The following is a 19,340-nucleotide window of genomic DNA, read 5'->3' as shown; positions in this document are numbered from 1 at the left end:
CTGGGATGTGCCATTTATGTGTAAAACTTCTTGACTTTGGAGGCAACATATTTTGCAAGTTGCTGGGATAAAATAAAGCTATATATTCCTGATGATGCAGTTTTCCATAGTAACTTGATGCAGACCTAAAATACCATTCCTAGAATTTTTGTTAAAAACTGGTGGAATCGTGAACAATTTTCTCCTGTTCTACAATAAATGACTATAAATGACTTGTATATAGATGAATTCATAAACATAAGTAAGATCAAAGTATGTTGTAATGTCTTTATTTATGTGACATATCATAAATTGCATAACTGTGAAGCATCACAAAAGTTACACATACTGACAACTTTCTAATTAAGATGCCATTAAGTACTTTTCAGCTCCTTTGCTTTATTTTCAGTGCAATATATATAAGATCAAGATGACAAAAGGGATAAGAGCCAGGATAGAAAATACCCTCTCTCGCACTCCGCCATGCAAGTCAAGGTTTCTGTGTGAGAAAATAAACTGTGCACTGCCTCAGCAAGTACGTGAGCAAAGCAATCAGCCCCTGACAGGAGAAACTGTGTAACATAGGCCACTCTATTATAGTATTCTGAAAGTGAAATTTGCAGGCAGATTTCTTCAGTTCTACTCCATCACTAGTACCCATAGACTGCTGTTGGGCCTCGCTGGACACCTGGTCTGTACCCTCCCCCAGCTGGTCTCTGTTGTTGTTGTTGTTGTTGTTGTTGAGGCAACTTCTCCCGTGCCCACTGCTGCATGCTGTGGAAGTGTAGCTTTGTGACGTCGTGGAGGTCCTCAAATACTGTGGAGGATACAAAAAATTTGGAGAGAAAAATCTTGAATAGGGAAGTCAGCAATGGTGAAGAACTTTGTAAAAACCACCATCAACAAGTACTCAAATGCATCCACACATTTACCAGCAAATGTATCTGTTATATCAATTTATTTGGCTGTAGGACAGAAGAAAATGAATGGGCAGTAGAAATGCAATGCCTTATTTTTTGGATGAGTCAATGTTGTACGTTCAGTCAAATTCTGCCAGGTGGTGCAACTGCACTGCGCAAGAGCAACCTCCTACCCCTCATCATATCACAAGGACAAACACTTGATTTTCTACATCTTTTATGTTGCATCACTAACCCTTCCCAGTGTACTCCTTGTTCCCAGAACTCTTCAGAATCTGCTGCAGAAGCCAGACCATGGCACCTGTACTTGTCACCCGATCTGCCAGAGGAAGCTGTTGGAAGTACACCAGGTCCAAAGCGAAGGGGTTGCGCGGTGCCGGTACTGTGCAGAGGTGGACTAGCTCGGCAAGGATGTCCCAGAGATGGATTTCTGTGTTCACAAATTGTACAAAAAGTTTTTTCTTCACTTGTTATCCTTTTAAAGAGGTGTTCTTTTTTGTAAAAATCGTGACCCTTGCTTGTCCAGAAATCGTGATCCTATTTGTTGAGAACAGAACAGTACCAAGGCAAGCCACAAGGGGGTCCAAAATCTAATTCATATCAATCAATCCCACCATTACACTGGCTAAACTACAAATACTGCAACAAAAACTTTATGATTGTTAAAATACTATAATAGTAAGCTCGCCATTCTTCCAAAAATAGTTTCATCCGGTTGGTAACTTATAGGATGTAAGGGATTTCTTTTTTACACAACCAAAAGATCATACCTTGCACCACCTACATCAGCTACATATGATATAGCGGCGAGAAGCAGAACTCCAGTCAGAAGCTCTGAGGAAGGTGTCTGATAGACACCGAAACGTAAGCAAGGTACATGTATGATCTTTTGGTTGTGGAAAAAAGGAATCCCTTATAAAATCCAGTAAAGCTGGCCAGTGCAGCCTCTTACCTTCTCGTCCCCAGTTGTTGGTAGCATTGAGTTTGAGGGGGTTGTCCTTGTCGGCTGAGGAGGCGTGTGTGAGGTTGACCAGGCGGTGGTGATGAGACCGGATCCACACGTACGGACAGTTGTACCTGTTTTAATAGTTTATTCAAAATTGTTACGCGACAATACAAGGAGTGCACCAAGCAGCAAGTATGCTGATAGTACACCTGCAAAAAATGAAGAAATACAAACATTACAAGGAACACAGAAAAAATAATGAACAGTTATAAGTAGTACATAAATATCATTATATAGTAAAACACACTTGTATCTATAGTAATTACAGTTGTACCTGGCATAACCAGCGATCAGGAACAGGGTCTGGTCAGGAGCCTGGTGGAAACACAAACAAACATACAAGTGTCTGTTAAGTCTCCTGTCCTAAGTGAGTGGCTACTCAAGACATACTGGATAAAAATTTGGCAAGCTTTTTCTTCTGTTGGAACACAGCTATGACTGTAAATAATGATTTCTTTCGTGGTACTTTTATCTTTGGTTTTCACGGTCAATTCTGTATTGTGAACTTTACCATCATTACCGTCAACAAATAATTCGCCAACTTCCTTTTTGCTGTACCTGCCTCCACAGTTAAGGTATAGTTCTGCAAACATTTCCATTTTTCTCAGAACTGGAACATGAAGACTTAGTGTTACCTTTAGTGTTACAGTTGCAGTTCACTCTAATTCTGCCAGGTGGGGTATTTGCACTGCATGAGCAAGGAAAGGGCTTGTGAAGATGTACATAACTTTGTTGTTCAGTGTTAAACTTACCACAGGAGTTATCTCTTTGTCACTTGGTGAGGCGGGAGGCAGCCCAATGTTCATATGTGCCAGACCACTCAACCTTTGTTGAGTTCCGATGGACAGCATAAGTGAACTCCTGTGGAATAGTTCAGTCATTAGCTTCTTTTATATTCTTTTTATCATGGAGTTACAAAATCAGAACTCCATGTTTTCATCAAGATAAAATATTTACCTTTCCTGTATTTAGCAAATGTATGAAATATGCCTTACAGTGAGGTGAAATGTCATCTTTCTATATTTCTTGATACTATACATGTATCACAGTCCTTATATACATGTATGTAGGAATTTAAATTACATATTGACCAGTATTACTGCTGTTTTCTTTATGTGTTTGTTTGTTTGTTTGTTTTTCTTGTTTAGGTTCTTACTCAGTAAGTAAAACTACTAGCATTGAGGCTAAAAAAAAGACATGCGCTATATCAATCCACAGCAGACAGGACAGGACAGGACAGAGACAACCATCTAGAGGAGAGATGTAGAATAACCCTTGTTTTTCTGACTTGTTGAGCGGCAGTTCTGAGGACTTCTCAGTGGAGATGTGGGTACTCAGGGGCACTCCTGATTCAGGCTGGAACAGAAACAAATATCAAGTACTGGATTTGGGCACTGGAATTGATTTGCTCAATCTAACAATTTCTTAATTTCTTGACAGTTTTTAGACATAACTTTAAACTGACCTTAAGTTCGTTGATGATACTGCACAGCAGCTCTTCTCTCCCCCTTAAGTACAAAGTGAAGTACTGAAATCCCTGCATGGATACAATGGAAGTAAAACATTCTGTAACAGCCATACCGTTCAAACACTTAATGTTGGTCAAGATCATATTATTCCCAATATAAGACATGACATTCCCAGTGACTCTAGTCACCACTACTATTTATATGAGGTGGTGTTTATGTTTAGGTATAGCAGGTGGCTATTTTGGGATATAGCTGGTGATTTTAATCTGGTAATAATATAACCCTATTTAGATGGTTAGAAATAAAAGAATTGGTTATATAGAGGTAAAATGCAGTTATCTAAATGTATAGAGACATAACAGGTGGTTACTTGAGTAATAACAGGTGGTTATACAGAGGTCTAATAGGTGCGTATGTAGAGGTCACAGCTAGGTATCTAGTTTATGTTTAATACAGTTATGACAGGTGGTTAACGCAAGTGGATCAGGCCTCGAATTTAACTTTTTTCACTATTGTCCCAGAATTGTCCCGAACATAGATTTCAATTGTCCCGAACTGAAGATGGACTGTCCCAGCCTGCTTTTCAGGAAATAAGTTGATGACAAAAATAAGAAAACAACAACTGAATTTGTACATTTTGTAAATGTAGGGAAATACATGATAATATCATGGGCATGGCACCGTCCCTGATATTTGGAATCCCTGATTGGTCAAATTTAAATGTTTGTCAGAGTATTATATATTTATAGGCTGCCAGCAGTCTGCAGCAGGATGGATGGATCGCGTTCCCAAATGACGTGGATGGTCTTAGAATTTTCCAATTGCCCCAAAATTGTCCCGAAACGTAATTTGAATTGTCCCAAGCTGAAAATTTAGTGTCATTTGACACTGGGACAATGTTAATTTCGAGCCCTGGTGGATATACATGTAAGTTATAGTTGTTTTTTTTTTTTTATTCCAACATGTAATCACCGGACGTGGTGACGACACACTCAATTTTTTTTTCAACTTATATTAATGCCGCCACCAACACAGGGGACAAATACATGACAGGACAATACTCATTTACACCTGAGCTGAGTGAGGAAAGCCGTGTAAAGTGCCTTTCCCAAGGGCACAAGATCGGTGGCCTGTCAGGACTCGAACCCGGGACTCTAAGTTCCGAGTCGCGCACTCTGCCACTACGCCACACGACCCCACAACAGGACATGATATTCCCAGTGACTTTTATAGTTATAGTTGTAACAGGTGATTATACAGAGTTATCATAGGTGTTTATCTATAGGTTAAAGATGTTTATAGTGAGAGAACAGGTGATTATGACATAACACAGTTAATCATTAGCTACCTTGATGGCTCCAACTCGTAGGATTTCTCCCAGGAAGGCCTGAAGACGTTTCTTCTCTGCCTTTTCGCGTTCCTGGGTGAAAGAATTTGCTAACAGGTGACCAAAACGTAGACGTTGACACGCCCCACCCCCCCCCCTTCCCTTTAAGGCAAGTCAGGGCCCTAAAAACACATTTTACGGTCTACAATATGTCATACCTGCACAGAAAACATACACAATCCTTTAGAATCAAGATAATATGCCAGAACTGTATGATTTTTTTCATTTAAACGGCATAAAACAAGGAAAATTTGTACGTCAACAATGTTTACGTACCGTGGCGGCGGCCATTTTGGAATGGAAGTCTCGGGTTTTGAAATCTCGCTCTGCACGAGATTTGAAACCACCTGTTATATCTTCGCTCAGAAGATTATGTTTTTCGCTCCCGGTAGTTTCTTGGTTTGCATATAAAATCAATAAGTAAAGTAAATAAATCTTATGAATAAAGTGTAGTACGTTTAGATATATGTTACCTCCATCCTTCCTAGCAAATGTTCTTCGCGCTTAATATCTGATATTTGCTCGTACGCATTTTAAAACGTATCCAAGCATCACACAATTTTGCAAGAAATCCGTTCCTCGTTTTAAGCTAACGTATTAAAAGATAGTATTAACGAAAAGACAAATGGAGGCTTTAAAAAAACACGTTTATTATAATCGTATGTACAGGGTAAATTACTAGTACACAGATCTAGACATTCACTTATTTTCTTTTAATGAATTAACGTGTGTCTCTACTTCACATCTAACACATTTCCTATTTGAATGAATTGTACGTAGCAGTTTGTTATTGTCGAAAGTTATGTATATCAATTACATACTTCTAAGTTCTAACACAGAGAGCGTAGGGCTAGGTATTCTTTGGTCTTATATACAGTGAGTCCTGTACATAATCACCACACAAACTTTATTTGTTTCTTCAAAGTAGAATTGTTGTGTATACGTACTACTAGCCTATTCATTGTCAAGTCTACAAATATAACGTGTTACACACTGGCGTTGCATATATTTCGAAAGGGTGCTATTTCATAAAAAGTGATCATACAATGAATCCTACTGAGAAATGCCACAGGAAATACCAGTATGTACATGATAGAGAAAAGTCACAGAAAATTTCGATATATAGTTTGTTGCTGTTGAAATATATATATACATTTATCATGTATCTTAACACGAGGCTTACTACTTGGAAATGGAAGTCATGAGGATTCAGTATCATTATCAGATCTGCTTCCAAGTATAGAAAAAATGACAGCTGTCGGAGTTTTAACGTACACTTTTTACATATTTCAAAATAATAAAAAAAGTTCAGATACACATGTCAGAAAATTTCTACAGTCCCGTTAGTCCCAGATTGTCCCGTTAGTTGCATTACCACATTTCATCAAAATGCATGTTTCAGTCTTTTTTCTTTCATCTGCTTAACTAATTAGTTTCTGGCAGGTAAGGAAAAGGTTACAGATAGCTTCGTACAAAGTCCTTATTTTGACCTATAAACGCGTCATTGATGTGTCGGATACACTCCCACCCTAGAGGTAGACCGTGTTATATATTGGTCCCTGTATAGTGGATATGTTTTAGACGCTATGATACTCGTAAGTTTTTTCCTCCTTTCTATGAAACTACACTAGCCCATCTCAACAGGAGATAAAAGTACGACATGTTAAATAGGTGGTGTCCTTAAGTCTTCTCAGAGACACATAATATATAAGTACATGTATTAAGAAGCCAGTTGACGAACGTATATCTGTTATTGGTAATTAATTGGTGATGTTTGCATTTTTTGGTGAATCAAACGTAGGGCGATATCAAAATAAAGTACAATGTAGCCTTAAGAAAAAGTTGCGATTTTGTCAGATTTTCAAACGGGCACTGCTAACACTAACAGTCAAAGACAACATCATTACAGTGAGACTTAATTGATAACAAGTTAAGTACAATATCTATACGTTATTTACAGCTTGGAGGTATCATATGGCGTGTATTTCCCTTCCGGTTTAACGCGGTTGCGTATCCTTTATTGTTCTCAATCGGTGATGTTTTGAGTGACTGGTCGAAAGCTCTAGGTGAGAATCATTTTTTAAACATGTAACTACCAACACAGATGAACTTTCATGATAGTATAAGTACAATATCTATACGTTATTTACAGTTTGGAGGTATCGTAAGGCGTGTATTTCCCTTCCGGAGGAAACGCGGTTTCCGGATACCCGGCGTCGTTCATCGCCACTTCCGTCGTCTTGGGTCCGTTCCGTTCCCTTTCCGGACTGTAGCAGCCGGCAATGTCGTACTTAAGCGGGATGACGCCTCCTTTGAACAGCCGCTGGGTGACAGAGAGAACGTCGGTGCAGGTTAGACATCCAGGTAATAAGATACGCCAAAAAGCAGCAACTGGATATGATTTTGGTCGCATGAGTTACATTCCTGAGTAACTGCTTTTTTGAGAGAGAGAACGGTTTATTCAATATGAAAAAAAACTTTGCACCACCAGTGCTGAATTGCGGTTTCTGTACACAAATACGTAATTCAATATTATTAGGACTTTCCTTTTTATATTCCAGCATGTAATCGCAAGACGCGGTGACGGCAAACTCAAGATTTTTCAACTTATATTAATGCCGCCACCAGCACATGGGACAATACAATAATCATTTTCCCAAGGCCAAAAGATCGGTGGCATGTCAGGACTCGAACCCGGGACGTGTTGGTTCCGAGTCGAGCACTCGGCCGCTACGCCACACGACCCCATATTATCAGGACTTAAGCATTAAACATTACAAATAAGAGTTAAACAAGTCACAAATCCTGGAAAATCACTACTATCACGACTTAAAATTCTGTTCTTACCTGTGTGAGGAGGGAAACCAGCAGGATGGTGACGAAGCTGCACAGCATGGCCAGGGTGCGGAACGGGAACAGCTGGGTCTCAGGCTCCACGAAGTACGGGAACCTACAGGTGGGGAGAAATGGGAATCGCACATTTAAATCGAGTCACCTGGACATTCTGTTTCTATGGACACTGTCTAATAATATTGGGCACCGAACAAGACTTCTTCCTGAGAGGGGTGAAGAGGCTATTTACATCACTCAACCGGGACGGGGGCTGACATCGTCTACCAGATACCTTTGATCACCCAGTGTCGACGTCACACTTCAAACAAGCCACGTGACAAGTCTCACTGGGTCAGTCTATTGAGGAATACCACAGTAATTGGTCGAAAGCTCCAGGTGAGAGAGGTTTTTGTGTTGGATCAAAAGTTGGAAGTTTGAAACCTCTGCTTGGAGAGTACCAAAAAGATTGCGTCTCAGGCAGTAGTAGACGTTTACGTACTTGATCGCTGGCGGGAGACCAATGATCGTCTCCCCTCCGCATAACCTGAGCACCATCCCCACGATGTAGCCGCACAGCGAGCCGTACGTGTTGGTGAACTGCAGGTACACCACAGAGATCAGCTGGGGGAACAGGATGACGAACACCAGGTCGGAGCACAGGAACCACAGACCTGCAGGAGTACGAAATTTCGGACGTTAAATGTCACACTTTTACGAATTTGGCCTCCTGAACGCTAGCCGAACGTAGCCTCTACCAGGCTTCGGGAGGCGTCTGAAAAGAGTAGAAATCGCGGCCAAATAGAGAGATAACATGCCAGGGGAGTTGGCCCGGCAAACTGTACTCTCTAGCGGACCAACCCCCCTGGTATGTTATCTCTCTATTTGGCCGATTTCTACTCTTTTCAACTGCCTCCTGAAGCCTGGTAGAGGCTAAGCCGAACGCCCGCCGACCATGGTTAGGATTGGGTCGGCGTAAAGTCTGCCACGGTTCGGCTGTGCCAGCCGAATGTTTCAAAATGTTTAAAAAAGTCGAATGTGGGCGTTCATTATTTGGGCGTTCGTGATGTTCGATCCTGCTTGGCTGGTTTTCGACCACTGTCACCACTGTCACATCAGGATAACTAAAAAGGATCATTTAAGCTACGAGTATCCGGATAAAAGGTGCAGTGCTGTTGGTCGTTGAAAATCTGATCGTTGTGTACCCTTTGTGTTGGAATAAGTTAGGTTCAGCATCGCATAACTATTGAGATGTTGATCACATCTAAAAACATACACGTACCGTATATGGTCTTGATGGTGAGTGCCAGGACAGTCGCCAGCGCTCCCATCACGAAAATGGACGCGCGCATCACCCAGATGATTTCCCTCTCAGACGCCTGTAAGTAAGAAAGAAAGAGTTTACACTTAACTATAACTTTCTCCAGAATTGAAGGGCTTTAACCAAGAAATTCGAGAAAATATGCAATCCTTTAATAGCCTGATTTACGCGGTTTTACGGTTGCCGGCCGCCCAACATCCAGTTGCGGGGAGGGGCCACTAAAGCCACGGACGGCAGAGTTTGCGTTACACAGACTCTTCAATCCTTGGCTTCCCGAATCCCCCCAATGTCTATCTGTAATATCTGCAGGCTCCCGACCAGTCTCTGATACCTTTGACATCCTATCGTATCACTCTGTCAATCTTCCACCCACGTGCTTTCAACCGACTCTGTCTGGACAACCACACACACACACACACACACACACACACACACACACCAGTCACCCAAAACAATACTCCCTTTCCCGGAAGACAGACGACGTACCTTCTGGCGGAAGACCAGCTTGTACACATTCCTGGAGAACATGGAGCTCGCTGAGAGGATGGAAGAATCCGCAGACGACATGACGGCAGCCGACACGGCGCCAAGTCCGAAGAACGACACCCACACGGGCGTCAGGTGCTGCAGGACCAGCGGCAGGATCAGGCTGGCTTGTGGCGGGTCTTCCGTGGCGGGGTCTTTGCCGTAGCTTGTTGATGGCCAGTCTACGAAAGGGAGGGGAAAAGAATTTTCAACATAAAAAGAATGCGCCTAAAAGTGATCGTATACGACTAATGTTACTCATATGCGACGTAAAACGAGATACTGGAGCAAGACATCAGCGATATCTTTGATAGACACATTAAAATTACACATTAAAATACACCTATTGGTAGACCGATGACAAGGGCTGGTGTGTGTGTGTGTGTACGTACATGTGTGTGTTTGTGTGTGTGTGTGTGTGTTTGTGTGTATGTGTGTGTGTGTGTGTGTGTGTGTGTGTGTGTGTGTGTGTGTGCTAAGTCGACGCTAATGCAATATTGGTGAGCAAAGTTCATACTGTGTAGAACTCTTTGTCAAAGAAGCGTTGCCAATGCTACTCAACATTGATTCTTTAGAAATTATCTGAAGGACAAATAGCAAAAGTCTAGCTGGGGAAACTCCAGTTGTGAAACTCCAGTCTTCCAGAGCTTCAAGCGAAGGAAAAAAGATTAAGGGCACAGCATCGAAGTTGTCTGCTGCAGGAAAAGGGAAAAGAATTCAGATTTTAAAGATCTGTTCAGAAGACAGTAGAAGCGATGAGATCAGAAGCCCAACCAACACCACCACCGTCGCCATGACAGTCCGCCATGACAGTACGTTCGAATAGGCTACATCCGGGTCACCTGTGGAGGCTCCGATCGCACCAATCAGAACGGCGGGAATGGCCATGATGACGCAACCAATCGCAGCCGTGAACGACAGCACCTGCGCACGGTGGGCCGATCGTGAGGACAGCACCCGCTGGAAGTACACCTGCCACGGGACACCGCCACACATCTAGCAATAAAACAAAAACAAAAACAAACATACATACATATGAAACGTCGTAAAAACATACTAAGGCCACACTGATTTTATGATTTTATGGATGACATCCTCTGAAGACCTAATCTCCAAGCAGATCCCTCTCGGTGGCAAAAAGACAGTATCAAATTGGCCAGGCAGTATCCATTAGCCAGAGAAGCTCCGCAGCCACCGACGGGTGGGGATCAGGACAAAAAAAACGGCCATATATAAAAAGGTAACGATCAATCCCCACAACCTCTGCTTGGAGAGAACTGAAGACCCCTAAACTATATAGCTAGTGCGCGCGGGCGAATGAAAAAAAAATTGCAGCCGAGAAAGAAAATGCTGCTGAACCACAGGAATACAACACTGATATTTTGGTACTGTGAATTTGCGGCAGTACATAGCACATGCTGGCCTTTGGCGGCATTTATGAGTTCTTTAGTTCCGTGGAGCTTCGGCAGCCTGGGTGCCATCTTCCGTATTTACTGTCCGCTAACTACCATGGACTAGAGAGGATGGCACCCAGGCAAGGCCCTCGGAGGTGATTTTTCTTTTTGTTTTTCACAACAAGCTGGTGTGTTACGCCGAAAGGCGGTTATACCGGCTATACAGGTACAGATACAACAGACGAAAATCAATGCGGATGTCATCCATAAATTTGAATCAGTGTGGCCTGGAGTGGGGGAAAGAGGAAGAGACTCACCAGTAGAAGAACCAATCGCTCCGATCAGAACAGAGGGGATAGCCATGAGCAAACAGCCGAAAGCAGCGACAAACGACAGGATCTGTGCGCGCAGGGCGGAGCTGGAGCTGAGAACTCGCTGGAAGTACACTTGCCAGGGCAGGCCGCCGCAAGACTAGAGAGGGAGGTGTATAAATAAAGAGAGGAGGGAAGTAGAGAAGGAAAAACTTTAGTTTAGGACGACAGAGCAGCCACCCAGTGTCTGATGGAGATTCCCATTTCAGAAATTCCGTCTGTCAGCAGATGCACAATGCACAGATCCTGACTGTCCATCACAAACAGTAGTTCAACCAATGATAGCATGTCGTTCTGTGATTCAACCAATGAGAGAGTGGCTGCATGTCCGTCAAATATTTGCATTTTTACGTTTTTTAAGAAAGCGGGAGGACCTATGGGACCGGCTCATTGGTAAAAGTAATGTACAATCAACAGGGCTGCGATGTCCGTCTCCTTCAGGGGACGACATATTGGCTGTGTCTGAGGTTAGCTACATATTCTGACCCAAAAGGCAAAAAGTACACAAACTGTTGGTGTTTCAAAAGCCTCACCAATAGCAGGGCTTAGTCTATCCACACCCCAGATTTACGTAGTTTCCATTCTGCCAAGGATATCGTCATTGGACGTGTCTATGACTAGCTATATCTGACCCAATAGGAAAACACTACACAATAGCTCACCAATAGCAGGACGTAGTCTAGCCTAAAACCTCACCAATAGCAGAGCGTAGTCTATCCAGACGCCGGTGTAGGTGGTGTCCCACGTCCCGTACCAGCCCGCCGTCTCTGTCTGGTTGAAGGTTCTGTTGTACACGGAGGCGTTCACAGGCGTGTACAGGAGCCGGGTCTCGGTGGTGGTCCCGATTTCCGACACCAGGGGGTTCGTCAGGGCGAAGGGGATGGAGATCCACTGTGGGGGAGAGAAGACAGAATAACCATTGAACCAAAGAAGCCATGTGACAAGTCTCACTGAGTCAGTCTACTGAGGAAGACCACATTGACTCGTCGAAAGCTCTAGGTGAGAGATTTTCTTTGTGTTGGGTCAATGGTTTTAACAAGAAAACTAGAGTTCCCCGATCTCATACCTTCGCCAAATGATGTTAATCTTTATGGCTGACAAATAATAGATTATTCCCCCTGCTTGTGCAAATAGGATCCTCATTTTCATGAATTATATCAGTTTATCATATTCTCAACCAAAAGACAGTCTTATATTAACAAACAATGCCATTCTAGTATTTCCTCATAAATTATGCAAATGAGGTCCTGATTTGGATACATTATGTTTAATGATGTTCACCTTCACTGTACTTTCAAAGACCATAAGTATGAAATTCCAGGCAGTTATCATTACAGAATTATAACATTTTCTCATTAATTATGCAAATTAAGTCTTCATTTACATAATCAATATCTGCCTGTGTTTATCTCGTTCTCAATTACCAATGCCACAAGCTTCAATAGTCCTATGATGGAATGCAGCTGATTTATAGAATTTCTCCATAAATTATGCAAATTACATCCATATTTGCATAATTGTCACATAATTATATTAAGCATCATGTAAGCTACCTGCATACCAAAAATCACGACGATCCGTCAACCGGTTCTTGAGTTATTCTCTTTTGAATATATTCAAATAGATAGCCCAGCAGTTCCAGAGCAAGCCGCTAGGGGGCCCAAACTCACGTCACTTCTTTCCCAGCACAAGAGCTACGTGCCATCCGAATTTCGTCACCCTAGCATGTCTAGATCATGAGATATAAAAACCGGAAGTTCAGCTGCAGTACCGTAACAAGCTGCTAGGGGGCCCAAAATCTAATCATTTTGAGGTCTCATTAAGACCTACCCACCTACCAAGACAATCCATCAAGGCTTTCTCAAGTTATCGTGTTTACAGACAGACAGACAGACACACACACACACACACACACACACATACACGAACGCCTCTGAAAACATAACCTTCTTGGCGAAGGTAATAAGTCGGATTTATAAGATATTCACTTAACCAATGACACGGAAATATTTGAGTGGCAGAGTTGTAGGTTCGTGTATCTGCTACCTTCGATTGCATGGTGGGTGGAAGATGATTTTGACAGTTGATTGATAGGGAGGTCAATCCTGAAGGTGACCCAGCACGCGCCGGGCGGAGGTAAGTGGGCGTTATTTGGAGGAATTCAGGAAGTGGTGTAATACACGAGTAAATTCCATCATGCAATCCCCCCTTGCTAGTGTGGTTATCAGATATGTACTTACCAGTCCAAGAAATATGCAAATGAGCTGTATGACGTCAGTATACGCCACGGAGTACAGCCCTCCAAATAAGGTATAGAACACGGCAATGGCGGCCGAGACGATCACAGCAGTGTTGATCTCAAGTTCAAGCACAACTTTCAGCGTCGCGCCTAGATTTAAAGAAAATGGTTGTTTTATCTCATTTTTATTCTTTGAAGCATATTGCCCAATGTCACGCTGTGTTTTTTGGAATATTTCACAACTTTCTGCTATCAGGACCTACCCAACCATTTCTTGCACCATTTTTCGTAAAATACGTGTATGGATTCATTAGGACTTTAAACTTTATCTTTTTGATATCTTCTGTCTCGCCTTTACCTAGAGCTTCTCTTGTAACTTCAATGAAAAGTGTCCTGCAGGCCGATTTTTGTGTTTCTCAAATCTCATGAATAAAGAATGCTTCGAACAAACAAACAAACGACACACTTCAGAGAAACCATGTGACAAGTCTCACTGGGTCAGTCTACTGAGGAAGACCAGAGTGACTGGTCGAAAACACTAGGTTAATTTCTTTGTGTTGGATCAAAAGTTTTAACAAACAAACAAAGAAACAAACAGACCCAGAGCGGACAAGATGGCTGCGGACCAGAAGACTTCCCCTAGCAGAGCGGGGATGAAGAGCAGCCCGCCCATCCTGTCTCCGTACCGCCGCTGGAACGGGTCCAACATCGTCACATAGCCGGCAGCTCGCATCTTCTTCGCGAAGAAAAGTCCTCCTGTGTAGACAGGGGCATTCAGATCAGACAAATTTTTAGAGGAGAGGTGCTCCCAAATCGGCCCTCAAGAAAATCAGCGAATTTTTGTTTTAAAATACTAAGAGGAAGCCCTAAATTTGAACCTTTTGGGAGAGGTGCTAAGATTTTGTAGAGAGGGGTAGCACCCTTGCTTCATTGCTTGGAAACAGCCCTGGATACTAGTGCTTGATGGCATACTACCTGGGCCGTGATATGGCCGTTCCAGTCTGTGTGATCACTAGCGGTATCACACTGGGTTCTATTTGGTTATCACACGGGCTTCCAGGAGTTCCATAAAATAATTCGATGCGTTTCGCCTCAGCTGCGAGCGCCGCGTTCAAAGTTTTGTTTTTGGATTGTCCATTTAATTGGAAAAAAACATTAGTTATATCTAAAACCAGATGGGTGTTAAACTAAACTAGATACTGTTGTTCAGCCTGCTGTTGTTGTTAATTGATAATTATTGGATAGTGATCTCTTTGTGTCTGTATGTTATCAGTGTGTGAATAGACTTTACTTCCCCCTGTACTGTTGCTTTGCAGCAATATCGGTACGAGTCGGGGACTTTAGTTGAATGCTGTTCACGGACTTACCTATAACGAGACTGATGGCATATCCAAACGGCGCCTGACACCAGATGAACCCCTGCGCAGGGTCAAAGATCACTTCCGCTGTTCCGTTTATATAGCCTCCTCCCACCCACGTTGCTGGGGGAAAAGAGACAATCATTATGCAACAATTTCTTCTGTCTGTTGCTGAAGGTTTGATAGACATCAAGGTAAACAATATTCAAAGACAACGATTAAAAGTTATCACTCCTTTGGAAACTTCGGCGACTAGAGCGGTCTGGTTAGGTCTGGTTGTCCTCGGATGCTGACGTCACTCCCTACGTCACAAGATGGAAGATGAATCTGTTTCATCTCGCGGGTTTGTCAATTATTACTGAGGTAATAACGCGGAGACGCCGGGCGTTCCGGGAATGTAATCACGACCCTTCCACATTCCAGGAAAATTGATTGGAACGGGCCAAATCGAAACAACCTCCGACCAAATTCTCAACAATTTTACTGATTCATTTTGAAAGTTAAACGGATTTGGATGACCATGACAAAAGTCTCCAAAAATATTGGAATGATACACAATAAATTGTAAAGCAGGTTACTTTTAAAAATAGCCGAATTCCAGGAAAATTGATTGGAACGGGCGAAATCGAAACAACCCCAGAGACCAGATAAGAATTTCACTAATTCAATTTGAATGTTAAACGGATTTGGATGACGATGACAAGTTTCCAAAAATATTGGAATGATACACAATTCTTATAAATAAATTGTAAAGCAGGTTACTTTTAGAAATAGCCGAATTCCCGGACAATTAATTGGAACGGGCAAAATTGAAACAACCCGATGGAGGGTCAAGATAAGAGGAATTCTACTGATTTAATTTTGAATGTTAAACGGATTTAGATGACCATGACAAGTTTCCAAAATATTGGAAAACTGCAGAATACGTCTTCATTCTGAACAGGGTTAACTTTTAGGACTGACACCCATAAATTGCAATCTGAAGGACCGGCTTCTTGTCCAAAAGAAATATTCCAGCAACGACAAACGAAGCTCTGCTGGTGTGAAAATATGTCAAATGAAGGACTATAAGTAGCAGACAATAAATAACATAACACAATTCTAAGAAATACTTAGTAACTGTAAGTTCTTAAAGAAATAGATAACATGACATTTCTTATGAATACATGGTCGTTGGCTGGCTTCTATCCCGCCTGGAAAACTGAGGCCATACTAGTACTTTCTCGGAGGCACGTTGGCCCTGTTGGTATGGTTTATTACAGTCAATCGGTGCCAAGTTCAGCCGATCGCGAAAATTCAACCTCCGGGGAGTTTAACTGTTTGGCCATGCATAGCTCTTCATTGAAAGCCTGTAAATGAGATTTTAGCGAGTATTTTGATTACTAGTAGCTGGTTGCACTGAGATCATCCTTTGTAATTTGATTTCCAGAAATTAAAGCTGGTTTCATTGTCGATGGAAATTTTAATGGCTGCCATATCGTGGGCGTTCGTGACGTCACGTATACGCACTTTCAATCCATTACCGGAACTGGAGCTATTTCCGTTACAATAATCAATCCAATTGACTTATTCTTTCAGTAACTTGAAAATTGATAGGAAAGTCACTCATGCTCAGGAGATCAGGACGGTGGGCGGTATCGACTTCGGGGCTCCTCTGACGTCACGTTTCCGGAAGTGACGTAAGTTATAATAAAGAAGTTTATATAATGGAACAGACAGGGTCATGGGGTAGTCACGGGTTTGGAGGGATGCCACAAAGACTTCGCCAGAGGTTTTCGAAATTCCCAGTTGTTCAAATTATTAAATGGGAGAAGCTTGGATTGTGATTAAGGATTTACTAGTATTCAACAAATACATGCAAAGGGGGCGACTGTTTAAATGAAGGACTTAAGCTTGTCACAAGAGACGGAACGGCAACATCAAAGGTCACGAGGATGACCTTGCAATGTTCTATTACGTGTAACTGTTATCGTCTGTCATTGGCTGAACAAAACCACTAAATTGCAATTAGATGTAGGATCAGAAAGAGATGTGCACAGTCCCTCAGTCAAAACCTTGGACTCAAACTTGATTAAATACACACCACAATTTCCGTTCCGTAAGCCGTACAGCTACAGAGTTATTGCCAATGATGTTGTAAGTTCAAGGTAATGTCACGCATGAAGTCTCGTGATTTCTCGTGGGATTTGGGCTCCTTTCATCCCTTGTATACTAGTATCCCCCTTTCATAGTGGGAGCGGTGCTAAGAAGGAAATACATTTTTCTCACTGAAGGACAAACATTTAATCACTCAATTTTTTGGAGGTGAGGCTGTAACTCCCCTACTCTGAGTAGATTAATTTTCCTCATATTTTCATTAAGATTATTATAAACATAATTGACAGTGAGGAAGACAGATAGAGTAGCATTATCTCATTGACCTTTTTCTTAATCAGGTCAAAACATGTGATTGATGCACTCCAGAAGTCACTTTGGGACCCCAACAGATTTTAAAAACTGATGACACTGATTTAGATACAAGATAAGGAAATCGTGAGTACGGAAGTATTGTTTTGGGTGGCGGAGATGCGTGTTTATGTATCTGTATGTCCTGACAGGTTGTAGGTTGACAGCACGTGTCTGGGGGAAGGAAGATTGACAGGCAGAATGACAGGGAGGCTTTTTAATAACAGCATTTAGACGTTTACATTAGCAATTCTACTAAACATCCACGGCTTTCAAGATACCGTGACTAATATATAAAAGACTTGCAGTTGTCACATGTAGATTGGATATTGAGGTTCACTTCCCAGCTTAACCTCCAATATTTATAAGCTTTCTGGTAGCTTTTCACGTCCTAACGTATTGACTTAATTGCATATCCTGACGGGTGTGTTATGTATACGCATTACTGTGCGATCTCTACTAGAAACATCGTGAACCGAGGATTAGGCAAAGAGATAGATATACCCCGCGTAGAGTCTTTTCTTGGGTGCACCTAAGAAAAGTACATGATACAATCTCAAGACGCTGCTTCTACCAATCATGTATTATCCACCCACGCGTTCTTCTGAAGGCCGGCGAATGGCTTGACGCCAGGTTTAGTTGTAGTAATTTCATTCAAAGTGCAGATCTTACATCAGCTTTGCAATGTCCTTAAACACCCTTCCAGGCAGCGCAGAAATGATCCATTTTCAAGTTCAAGTCAACACACACTGCTTAGTCGTTGGGCAGTGAAAAACTGCGCAAAAATCACCTACATACTTTACTGTATCAAAGCTTAAAATAAACAGTCGTCGAAGCAGTTTCAAGGTTAATCTAGCTACTAGAGATTTACCTACGACAACATTATAATAATGGCACTGCTTGTATTAATAATTAAAGTGTAATAATCAAAGATCTAAGTCATCTGAGTTCAACAGTCTGAAATCCAGCCTTCTTCAGCAGTGAAAAACTGCACTTTTTGTTCAGTTGTTCAGTTAACGTAACTGCGCAAAAATCACCTCCATACGTTACTGTATTAAAGCTTAAAATAGACAGGCGCCAGGCGCCGTTTCAAGGTTAATCTAGCTACTAAAGATTTACCTACGACAACATTATAATAACGGCACTGCTGTATTAATAATTAAAGTGTAATAATCAAAGATCTAAGTCATCTAAGTCCAACAGCCGTCGCTCCCCTGACAGTTGAAGAGACCTTGGAAGACCGGCCAGAGGTCGAGGCCAGCGTAAGGTTACATATCAAGTCAACCGAAACCTACGCACTTGGAATCCAGGCTTGGAATCCATGTACATGTATGCTGTGAATGAATTCCTGTTGTTTTTTACCAAACGTGGGCGGACACCTGATACAGTAGGCTTTCCCCAATAATGCTCAAGGCCACATTTCCTAGCCTGGTATCCAGCCTTGTTAGCTTTAGTCCGCTACCCAAGATCCGCTCCCCGTGGGTAGCGGACTAAAGCTAACAAGGCTGGATACCAGGCTACACATTTCCAAATCTAGTGCCCGGTCGGGCAGTTTGCAGGGACGAAGAGTTTGATATAAAAGTCAACAAAAAAACAAAAAGTCGACAAATTGTAACTTATAACTTATGTGAGCACTATTTCATCCATTCATGTACCTATTAGTACAATTCTTCTTATGAATTGTTTGATCAGTATTTTTCGTACACGCAAACAGGCCAGCTCGAAGCACTTCGCCCGCCTATCTAAATCTAATGTCTCTAAATTATGGCGCGATACTAGTCTGGCTCCCAGGGTAGACCTGTCAGTGTGTGATCCTGTGTTTTGGATCTGGCTACACAAAAGTCACAAAAGGGTATAGAGAAAGATATACTCATAAAATTCTCGCACAAGAAAAGAAGAAGAAAGAAAATCCGCCGTACCTGTCATGGTGAACATGCCGACCACCAGCCCGATATCCCGTCCCGCCAGCATGACATCCTCGCTCTCCGGACCGTCCGGGTTCTTCTTGGCCCCCCTTCGGGCCGCCCACAGCCCGATGCCGAGGATCAGCAGGTAGAAGATCACGATGGCGATGATGCCTGGTATGTTCACAGCCAT

The 19,340-nt window shown here is 42.3% G+C and overlaps 2 protein-coding genes across 4 annotated transcripts; both read right to left on the bottom strand.

The window, feature by feature from the left end:
* Window positions 1–279: 279 nt before the first annotated feature.
* Window positions 280–5,066, bottom strand: LOC109485052. Of its 2 annotated transcripts, none has more exons than XM_019788451.1 (9): window positions 5,038–5,066; window positions 4,723–4,794; window positions 3,371–3,442; window positions 3,194–3,261; window positions 2,658–2,766; window positions 2,180–2,220; window positions 1,852–1,976; window positions 1,135–1,329; window positions 280–796 (listed from the first exon to the last, which is right to left on the bottom strand). In XM_019788451.1, exons 1-9 carry the CDS (start codon window positions 5,050–5,052, stop codon window positions 630–632), a joined length of 864 nt encoding a protein of 287 aa, XP_019644010.1. In that variant the 5' UTR covers window positions 5,053–5,066; the 3' UTR covers window positions 280–629. The 2 variants fall into 2 exon arrangements, with proteins under 2 accessions (XP_019644010.1, XP_019644009.1); XM_019788450.1 differs by having other exon boundaries at window positions 284–796; window positions 3,179–3,261.
* A 339-nt stretch (window positions 5,067–5,405) lies between these two features.
* LOC109485050 (high-affinity choline transporter 1-like) lies at window positions 5,406–19,340 on the bottom strand. 2 transcript variants are annotated; one of them, XM_019788445.1, is made up of 11 exons: window positions 19,163–19,340; window positions 14,808–14,921; window positions 14,041–14,196; window positions 13,442–13,590; window positions 11,898–12,092; window positions 10,279–10,432; window positions 9,398–9,618; window positions 8,873–8,969; window positions 8,093–8,264; window positions 7,609–7,711; window positions 5,406–7,084 (listed from the first exon to the last, which is right to left on the bottom strand). In XM_019788445.1, exons 1-11 carry the CDS (start codon window positions 19,338–19,340, stop codon window positions 6,908–6,910), a joined length of 1,716 nt encoding a protein of 571 aa, XP_019644004.1. In that variant the 3' UTR covers window positions 5,406–6,907. The 2 variants fall into 2 exon arrangements, with proteins under 2 accessions (XP_019644004.1, XP_019644005.1); XM_019788446.1 differs by lacking the exon at window positions 10,279–10,432 and adding an exon at window positions 11,148–11,301 and having other exon boundaries at window positions 6,908–7,084.

Source organism: Branchiostoma belcheri, unplaced genomic scaffold, assembly GCF_001625305.1.
Source record: "Branchiostoma belcheri isolate BF01 breed outbred unplaced genomic scaffold, Haploidv18h27 scaffold72, whole genome shotgun sequence".
Taxonomy (NCBI): Eukaryota; Metazoa; Chordata; class Leptocardii; order Amphioxiformes; family Branchiostomatidae; genus Branchiostoma; species Branchiostoma belcheri.
The sequence above is the reverse complement of the archived record's forward strand: the minus strand, read 5'-3'. Positions and strand labels throughout refer to the sequence as shown.